This window comes from Austrofundulus limnaeus, unplaced genomic scaffold (assembly GCF_001266775.1).
Source record: "Austrofundulus limnaeus strain Quisiro unplaced genomic scaffold, Austrofundulus_limnaeus-1.0 Scaffold2, whole genome shotgun sequence".
NCBI lineage: Eukaryota > Metazoa > Chordata > Actinopteri > Cyprinodontiformes > Rivulidae > Austrofundulus > Austrofundulus limnaeus.
Window position 1 is genome coordinate 454,983 of NW_013952404.1, and position 10,458 is coordinate 465,440.

Sequence of the window (10,458 nt, forward strand, 5' to 3'; positions counted from 1 at the left end):
GGACTGAGCTGGCTTGGTTTGGTTCAGTTTGGTTGAGTTTGATTTATTTGGACTGAGTTGGCTTGGTTTGGTTGAGTTTGTTTTATTTGGACTGAGCTGGCTTGGTTTGGTTCAGTTTGGTTGAGTTTGATTTATTTGGACTGAGTTGGCTTGGTTTGGTTGAGTTTGGTTGGGTTTGTTTTATTTGGACTGAGCTGGCTTGCTTTGGTTCAGTTTGGTTGAGTTTGATTTATTTGGACTGAGTTGGCTTGGTTTGGTTCAGTTTGGTTGGGTTTGTTTTATTTGGACTGAGTTGGCTTGGTTTGGTTCAGTTTGGTTGGGTTTGTTTTATTTGGACTGAGTTGGCTTGGTTTGGTTCAGTTTGATTTATTTGAACTGAAACCTTACTGTTTGGTAGACTTGGTTCAACTGGCGATCAAAATTGCAACATTTGTTACATTTTCAGCTGGTGCAGTTCACTTTCACGCTGCAACAAACCAAACCCTTTGAGCAACCCGTTTACCCACTCGCCTGTGGAGGCGGCGCTGCACCCAGAACCACTGAAGGAAACAACACGAAGAGGCCGAGCRCAACTTCCTCCTTTGCAAAACGTAAACAAACTGAGTAGGATCTAACTTCACAGCATAGCTTTAATTAGTTTGCTTCCTGATTTTGCAGCGGTCTCCGGTCACACATGCACYCGAACCACACCAGAGTTCACTTCAATCAAGCCAAGACCCAAGTTTGTAACGGACCAGAGTTCTCTTTTGTGGTCCACATCAGAGTTTGATTGAGCATTCACACCTCCCTAAACGAACTGGACTTTTTAGGTAATTCAATTAAAGCGACTAAACACAGAGTTGGATTGGTTCATTTGGACTGAGTTACTGTGGGATTGTTGTTTGGAAACCATATGAAACTATTYGATTTACAAGCCTTTATTATGAAACTACAATAAAACTCAAAATTGATAGTAAACCAGAGAAAATGTGGCGTTCCAGAGGAATTATAGTGAAACTTGGTAACAAATCAGGAGTATCTGTTTTTGACCAATATCATTGCTGTAAATTTATTGTGATTTTGAGACGATCTACCACCTAAAACCACCTTCAGACTCTGTAGGAGCTGTTTTTTTCTCTCCTAATCAATCACAGAAAACAGATTAAACTAAAATATTAAAATAAATGGCAAAGATCAACCACGATACTCTAATTGTGTCATTCGTAACGTTTCTAATTAAATCCTCTGAATGAAGAGCGAGCCTCTAAACAGCTGGTTTGATGAATTAATGAATTAATCTGAGGTGWTGGAAGCCAGGTGAACCTTCACTCAGCTGCTCGTTAAAAGAAGACTTTATTTTTATAAAGAAGTCMGATCAGGTGTCTGACCCGAGGAAAGGCAGAGTTAAAATAAGATGTCTGGAGATCAGAGGAGATTAAAAAGTTTTTAAATAATTATTTGACTGCAGGGTGTTTTTTTTAACTCACTGATAAATTTATTTCACTGGAAGTCTGAAGAAGCAGCAAAATCTGTTTCAAGTCTTCTGAAATGACAGAAATCAGACTTATGGCCAAGTAAGTCAGTGAAGTTGGGGAAACATTTCCAAATATCCAAAAAAAGAGCGTTGGTTTTCAAAAAGAAACAACAAACCTTGTGCTCAAGTTGCTTCTCTTGTTCACATTATGCTTTCTGTGATTATTTATGTGAAAAAGGGGAAAAAAAAAGGGACTTCTGTTCACAGATGAGACGAGGTCGCGATCTATCCATCGGTCCGTCAGAGAACTCCGGTGACGCCGGCTCCTCCGTCAGCCTCGCAGCGCCCCGTGGATAACTGAACCCACCAGGGGAAAATATTGAGGAAACCCGAGCTTCGCCCACAGACCTGGAAGGACAATGTGCCTACAGTATTACCAGATGTGGTGTCTCTGCCTGGCCCGCCTTGGGAAGCRGGGGCCACGGAGGGTACTGGAGGGGAGGGGGTCTTTTTTTGGAAAGTATCAGATTAACTCTCCTCCTTACTCCATTCCCAAATCCAGCCAGATCGTGTTTTGCCGACAGAACTGAGAGGAGGCGGGGGGAGAAACCAGAGCTGCTCCATGAGATTATTTTACAGTTTATACAAGTAGCAGCATAAGTTTCCTCTCAAGGCCACGACATCTAATCTCATCACTTTCGCTAGAAAAAAAAAAAAAAAAACAACAAAAAAACTCTGATTTATGAGAAAAACGGGCAAATCTGCTCATCTCTTTTCTGAAAAGACGCATCGCAGGGAAATGAATCCAATCTTTTAAAGACGTCAGAAGCGTAAAAATCTTGAATTATTGAAATAAATGTTGATGTTTTATTTAAAGAATCAGTCTGTTTATAAAGTTTAAATTGGTGTGATGACAGGTTTAATCACAACACAGTCTGTTAGTGATGTTTTATTTTAACTCAGGGAGATTTACTTAAAAAAATAAAAAGTTTGTCCTTTTAAAGTTGGAAAATTGTTAATTTGGCTCATTATGATAAAGTCTACCAAGTAAACTAGTTAAGCAAATAAAAACTATTCTTTATACTTTTTAACAAGCTGAATCTGTAACAAAACAGTAACTTCCTCTACTTCAAAATAAAAGCATACATACTTATCAGCTTAAAGACAAGCTTTGAACTGTGTCCCCTTATTTTTGACACTTATAGTTTTGTACAAATTGTATTTTTCAAAGTAAGAGTATTTGTGCGTCATAATTAAAGTGTATGGTTTGAAGTTTTTTTTTTCTTTTTTGCCAACACAGGCCACGTCTCCATAATGACGACCGGAGGAGGACAGGAGGMGGCGACCTCTTCGCAAAATGGACCCGAGGATAAGGAAATAATTGGTGAGGTCGCTCTGACAGGTGTCCAGTCGGACGCTCCCGTCTGACAGCGACGCCACTCAGCTGCAGATAATTACCTGCTGTCACACGTCAGGTGGTTTACAGACACACCTGAAGACTGAAGGTACACCTTTGCACGGTCAAAATCAAGGGATGAAATGGGGGGAAAAAGACGACTTTATTTTTCTTCATGTGACCTTTTTCATAAAACTTTCTGTTTAAGTACGAGTCAAACTCAAATTTCTGTTTCCTTTGGTTGCAGCACAAGTATTAAAAAAAGTCAAATAACTAGAGAAATTGCATTTCCTACAAAAATGCTAATGTGAATGCTTCCTGCTGAAAATGTAAGCTGAAAGTATTTAATAGGAATTGTTAATGTGAGCTCACTTTGAAAAGCTGAAAAAAAAAAGCCTAGCTTTGCAGAAAAACAGTAAAAAGGAGCACAAATCTGGTTGAAAACAGCTATAGCTGAAAACATCTTTAAGAGGCATAAATAACACAAAATAACAGAAAAATAAACACAAAAAGTATTAAAAGTGGAATAATAGCGGAACGAAGCAGATCTATAGCTGAAGTAGCATAAAATAGTTAAAATTAGCATAAAATTGGCTAAAGCTAGCAGCCACAAGTTGAAATTAGCACCCAGAAAGAGAAAGTGTCTTTTTTTTGGTAAAACTAGCAGAAAAAAATGCATATAAGTACATTCGATTCCAAAAAAGTGAAAATTTGTAGTAAAATGGCTGAAACAGCTGAAATTGTCGGTAAAACAGCTAAAAAGTAGCTGGATTTTTTTTAAATTAGCATAAGGAAGCATAAGGAGCACATGTTTGCTGAACTTACCTGAAAAAAAAGTTGTAATAGCAACAAAAAAATGTGTATTTAGAAAAGCTAACTTTAGCTCATAGCAGCTAAACATTAGCTAAAATTTCAGCAAATAGCCTAGTATAGCAGAAAGCATCTGTAAGAAGCAAAAATAGCACAAAGTAGCAGAAAAAGCACTAAAAAGAAGAAAAAGGCAGAAGAATAGYGGAAAGAAGCAGAATTTGAGCTAAAATAGCAGAAAAAAAGCTAAAATTAGCACAATAACGTGAAAAAGAGCATAACCCGAACAAAATACGCAAGGTGCTGTAAAGATTTAGAAACTTTTTAAATAATTTTAATGATGTTGAAAACAGCTCCATTCATTTTCAATGACAAAGAAGTTGCTAGAAAAAGTGAACTAGCTAAAAAAGTATAAAAAGCTGAAATACCAAAAGTCATAGCATTCCTCACATGAATGAGCTGAATGTTTTGATATATGAAGTATTGACAAGTTGTCACATTTAAAGGGATGAGTTAGATGCCGAAAAACGTGGAAGAAAAAAAACGATCTCAATATTGTGAAAATTATGAAGCTGTGAAGTGTTCACACAATACGTGCTTTATACAGTAATTCAGCTCAGAATAAAAATGACAACCGTAGGGTTTTAGTCTGATATTAAAGTTAATATTTGGTGTTTTCATGTATTTATTAATTAAAAGACAAGCACTCGTTAAAGTAATGCATATCACCTGCAGACAGGTCAGTTAGATGTTCCTGCCTTACAATATTTAAAAAAAGTAATCAGCTGTAGCTGTTCCTCTATTAATATTTTTTTGAGTTTCATTAAAATCTGTCCAATGGTTCGAGAGATATTTTGCTAACAGATAAACAGGATTGATACTCAGCTAAGGGCTAATGCATACAGTTTTCTGAATTACAGCCATTTTTTTTGTTTAAGGTTGATTAATAATTAGATATTACACTAACAGAAATTTTTAATGCTTCTTCTCAGATAAACTGCATTTTGCACAATAAAAAATACATTTGCTGAGATTTCTTTGTGTTAAATTGTCCCACAAAACCTCAAAAGACTAAACGTATTAATATAAATGTAATTTTAAGGCTTTAAACAAGTTAAACGGACTAAAAGGAAGAGCCTCGGTGCCCACTGCGGTGCGGTTTCTCCTCACTTCACTTTGTTTTGCTAACCTTTTCAAACACGAGTAACTGGCGGCTATCAGGTGTCCATTAAAAACTTCCAGTGTGGCGACGCTTCCTGTGGTTGCTTCAGGTTTCCTTCACGCTGCTCATAAACAGCTCTGCAGGTTTGTTTGAGAGGAGAAACAAGCGCGACTGTGTGGCGAGGCCGCTAAAAGTTGGGTTCGGTGGGAGCCGGACCCTCCGACCTGCGCCTGTCGTCGTCATCATCATTCTGGAGCTTCAGTTAACAAACAGAGAGCAGCAACACCAGAAACATCTGATAGCTAAAATAAAACAAGAGTTCCTTATGTTTCTCATCCAGGAGAGCTGCTTGTGTCTAATTTTAGGGAGATTCTCTCTTGGCTGCCGGACAGCAAACAGAACTGAGCCGAGCCGAGCCGAGCCGGTCGGCGCACACGTGATGAAACCTGTGGTCCAACAAGATCATCAGCACACAGACCGGACGATTCAGAGAATAAAGCAACAAGAACTTGTTGCAAGACTCTTAAACTCTATAATTTAAAAAAAAAAAAAACAAGTAAGGAAGAAGTTGGAGAAGCTGGATATTACAACTTTTGGCACTTCAGCAATATTTAGAGACATTAAGCCTTTTCTGCCATTTTTTTCCTCATTGAAAATGAATGGAGCGGTCTTCCTTCAGACCCTTTAATTTTTATAAAACTTTACTGCACKCTTTATTCTGGTTCTGCTCAGCTTTCTTCTTCTTTTGCAAATTTTAGCTGCTTTTAGCATTTTTTTAAACTACGGTATTTGTCAACTTCTTTCTGCTAGTATTAGCTCTGAGGTGCTTCTTTTTACTTCTTAAAGTGCCTGCGACATCAAATTTTTKTAATAAACATGAATGTATTTTTGGAAAGATAGCATTGATAACATATTTCAAAACAAATTTCACGTCGCTCAGATGAACGGTTGTTGAGATATTTACATGTGAAGAAACAGGAAGTGATGTCAAAGGGGAATGTCAGAATGTAAACAGAGTGTTGCTACAAAAGCTAACACCACAGACTGTACAGAAGAATCTTATGTTTCTTTAGATTATTTTTAGTCGCTATCAAAAAAGACAAAGAAGAGTTTAAGTTTAAATAATTTTGTTTTAATAAACAGGAACCAGCGAGTTTAATTTATTAGAGTTCCCCTTTGATGTCACTTCCTGTTTCACTTTGTTTGAGCCAAATTCAAAAGAAAATAGGCCAGTTATGTGACAAAATGGGTAAAATCATGTGTAATATGCCAATTTTCTTACGTGTAAAGAAGTTGTTTTTTTTTTTACTTTTTGTGTTTGAAGGATAGGCATGTTGCAGGCACTTTAATGTAATAAGCTTTTTGTGCTCCTTTCAGATTCATTCTGCTGTTTTAAATCTGAAGTCTTTTCAGCTACCTTTAAACAGTTTTTTGATTAATTGMGCTAAATTCATGTTTTGGTTGTCTTTTCAGCTTTTTTTCTGCTTAATTCAGCAAATGTGCTCTTTCAGCTGTTTTCAGCTAATTTCAGCCTTTTTCCACCAAATTCATCTTTTGTGATCATTTCAGCTTAATTTAGCAAAAAAAGTGCTCTTTCAATGATCACTGAGTCACCAAATAAAGGTCAAGGGCGCATTAAGAATTTTTTTTGCTTGTTTTACCTTCTATAGTCTAAATTTCGGCTTTATTCTTTTTAAATATTTTGTTTGTAAATTCCTTTTTTGCCTCGTGCAACTTCTTTCTGAAAGTTGAAACTTTTTTCTGCTTTTTAAGCTACTTTTTGCAAACATTTACCACTTTCTGCTAACTTTAGCTTCATAAATTATAAATTTTACACTTACAAATGATTAGAAATTAACTTTTATATTAAATTAAGTAAAATAAAATTTGATTCAATTCAGAATTTAACATTTGGGGGTGGGGGCACTGGCAGGCCGGACAGAAGTCATCCATGGGATGAATGTGGCCCGTGGGCCGCCTGTTGAATAGCTCTGCTCTAGCTAACTCGTGAAGCTGGATTTTCTTTGCAGAAACACAACAGAGTCACCAGGTTTGTCAGAAAACATGATTTTTACCCTCCATGGTTTTCAATAGTTAAGACGAATTGAATGATTTAGTTTCTATAAACACAATTATGGTATTAAAAGAATACAGATTTTTTTCTGTAAAAAGTAATAAAATCTTTTAAAAGTCAGGCTCAGGTCAGGTATTTTCTCACCTTCGTGTCGTTGAGCTGGGCCAGCCCTGTGCAGGCGTTGGCCAACAGGAAGTCGCCGCTCAAGACGGCCATCTTGTTCCCAAACTCCATGTCCTTCAGCGGGCCGTCGGAAACCGTCCACTCCTTCAGGTTCACAATCCCACGATGCACCAGGAACGCCGTGTGGATCAGCTCTGTGATTTCTGCCAAGTTCCTCTGACTAAAACAAACAAAACAGAAAAAACAAATCTTTTTTTTTGAAGAGAAGTTCCTCAGACACAAACCATGAATCAAACCTTGATTTTCCTCTTTTTTTTTTTAGTTTTAAAACCACAACCAGAATCCTCGAGGGCATAAAACCAACAGATTCCTCAGGCGTCTCGCTACACGACGTGTCAGAGGTTGCATTAAAAAAGAAATTAAACTTATCATTAGCAGATAAGAGCCATTCTTGATTGTGATGTGGGAGAAAAAAAGACGTAACGGAGGTATCTGAATAGAGAGCGGCCTGAAGGGAGGACATAATCAAATGTTGATTCAGTCATTGGTGGGGGATAATTAGGCCTCTCTCCATATGGAAGGAGCCTCGCCGTGCCGCGACAGGAGGGATCCATCCAGACAGGGTCGGCTGCGCTGATGGCCACTTACGACCTTCTTTCAGCTGCCGTGAAAAACCTGATGAGGCTTCAGCTCCTTCCTGAACACACACACACACTCAAACACACTTGCGCAGCCAGGTAATTGCCGYTCTCTGCGTCGGCGACGAAAAGACGTGATTAAAACTCAATAATGTCATCTATTTCGCCTCTCAATCACACCCATTGTCTGGTCGGTTTCGCTGCTCGGCGACACGCAGCAACAACACCGTCACCCCCCGAAAAAAACCAGAGTTAATAAGTTCAGGGCTCAAATAGGAGCAAATTAGCGGGATTGACGGCTGCGTGTTCTCGAGGCGCCGCGGAGAGGGGAGTGAATCTTTACGACCCGGAGGAACAAAAACCTGGTGATTCTGGGTCACGGACGTTTAAAGTTCTTGTTTCAAGACAGCCCTTCGACTGGTTATTTCTCAATATCGCTCATGTTTGTGGTAAAACACTTCTACTCATGCTACTTACAAAAAAAACCATCAAAAACTGAGGTGAAAGGTCAAAACTACAAACTTAGAATCAGCAGATTTAGAACTTGATCAGCCAACGAGCAGCACATCCTGAAATTTAAAGTAGACATTTGCTTTTAATTCTTCCTTTTCACATTTAAGTAATTCAGTTATAAAGTCTGAAGGTCTGGATTCCCGAGTATTGTAGCTCTGCAGGACACTCTTTCACCACTTTATGATGTTTTGATGCTGTCTCTTTAAATGTGACAACATGCAGAACCGTGCAGTCATAAAATTCGAAAGCCGGTAGTACATGACCTTGTTGAGCAGTTCCGCAGCAAATACTGTGACTTTATTGTTCAAGAAATGTAACAGGAAACAGGGAAAACTGAAAGGATTGAAAAACATGACCCAACAGAATATAAAGATACTTATGCAGCACCAGGAGACTAAACTCTAAATTTCTGCACTCTAGAGACTGCCAGTACACAATAAAATGTATTTAACTACTCAAAAAATAAATTTTACATGATATGTCCCCTTTAAGAACCAATGATTCTTACTTTGCCTCACAATAGATTATGGTATCRTCAGCATATAAATGCATACTGGCCTCAGTAACATCTTGTCCAACATTAATGACATGAATGGAAAACAGTAAAGGACCGAGAATGGAACCTTGTGGGACACCTTTCATAATCTAAAGTAAACTTTTTATAGAGACTCTAAGTACACAACAAAACATATTTAMGGGCTAAAAAAACTTTATTCAACAAGATTTAAGAGTTTATGATGTTAACTCATTACGCAGTGTCTTAATTATAGCAATTTTACAAGAATTGGAAACTGAAACTGGTCTAGAAAACTGAAATCTGTGCATTTTCCCCTTATATTAATTTGAAAAGTGCACTGCGGAAATGTTTGTTTATATCTTATCTAATTTACTAAAAAAAATCATTTAGAACTCCACCATAACCCCCTGTAATTGTTAGCTTTTTAGCTGACAAACATATAAACAAAACCAAAGAAAAACACAAAACAAAATGATTGAGACATTTTCAGAAACTCTTATTCGAGTTTTTCTTTTAGGTGAAGCCAGATGAGTGAAATTTAATTTAATTTTATTGATATATTTGAGTAATACAGTATTTTAGCTCAGCTTCTGTTTCTTCCCCATGATTTATAAATACAGTGAAGTAAAATCACAATTCCTCTTTTTTATACAACTTAAAACCATTGGATGAAATTCAAATAAAAAGAAACTAACCACCCTAATCTAATGAGACGATTTAATATATTAGATCACAGAAAACAATAGTTTTAGATATAAAATATAATCAAATTAGTTCTCTTGATTTACAAACTTCTGTTGAGAAGTTGAAAAAAATGGGAGAAAAGCTGAAAAAAGAAATTAATTCTGCTGTTTTGCCTCTATAATCTGTAAAAAGACCAAATAATGAGTTAAATTATTTCTCCTTTGAACTATTTATTTTATAACACTTTTTATTGGAATGTTATATTGAATCTGCTTCTGTCTTCTATTAAACTTGACACTTTTTAATAATCTAAACCAGTTTTTAACTCAGATGTAGAGTTCAGAGTTTTAAAAAGGCTTGTTTGTCATAAATTTAAAAAATAATAGTAATTAAGGAGCTTCACAAAGTAAAAATCTCCCATCAGCCTGAACACGATCCAGCACCTCCAATCCAGCAGATCTGATCAGAAGCAGTGGAGCTTGGGGAGGAAAAAGGGGGACAAGGGGGCCGGTGTATAAATAGCTTTGGTTCCCTGTTGCATAGCAACCAATGCCATCTTGCTGAGGTGTAACGCCCCTTCGCCACGCCCCTTGTCCTGACTGCTCTGTTCCATTTTCCTCCCTCCGCAGCCTCGCCTCCGAACCCAGACTCAGAAAACGTGCACGCGGTTCAAAGAGGCTTAGCGCTAAACAAGAAATTAAAAAGGTGTGGCGGCTGCAGGTCGGACAGATCTGCGAGCGCCGCTGCCTTTCCATCCATCCATCCATCCATCCATCCATCCATCCATCCATCCATCCATCATGGTGGTGCTTTGGTGAATCATCAGTGCCAGGCAGCAGAGTGGGAAATGTTTTACAAATGCTCCCTGTCAGAAGGGAGGAGACCATCCCCCGGAGGTTTCAATCACCCCCCTCAAAAAACCCGCCCCACCACAACTCCCTCCATCATCCGAGGTGCTAATGAGCCCCGGAGAGGTGGAGGCAGAGAGGGAGCAAAAGAGTGCAAATGAGGTGATCAAGTCAAAATGTGTGTGTGTGTGTGTGTGTGTGTGTGTGTGTGTGTGTGTGTGTGTGTGTGTGTGTGTGTGTGTG

At 38.0% G+C, this 10,458-nt stretch overlaps 1 protein-coding gene and 1 long non-coding RNA gene across 2 annotated transcripts in view; one reads left to right on the forward strand and one right to left on the reverse strand.

Moving 5' to 3' along the window:
* LOC106518431 (uncharacterized) overlaps positions 1-3,125 on the forward strand; it is an 18,538-nt gene extending 15,413 nt beyond the window's left edge. The window contains exon 3 of the long non-coding RNA XR_001310320.1: positions 2,754-3,125. This is a non-coding gene — a long non-coding RNA (uncharacterized LOC106518431). The remainder of the gene's footprint in view (positions 1-2,753) is intronic.
* pdss2 (prenyl (decaprenyl) diphosphate synthase, subunit 2) overlaps positions 1-10,458 on the reverse strand; it is a 26,561-nt gene that overhangs the window by 8,912 nt on the left and 7,191 nt on the right. Inside the window, exon 3 of the mRNA XM_014009713.1 lies at positions 7,037-7,235. Within this exon, the coding sequence (XP_013865167.1) occupies positions 7,037-7,235 (199 nt within the window). The remainder of the gene's footprint in view (positions 1-7,036; positions 7,236-10,458) is intronic.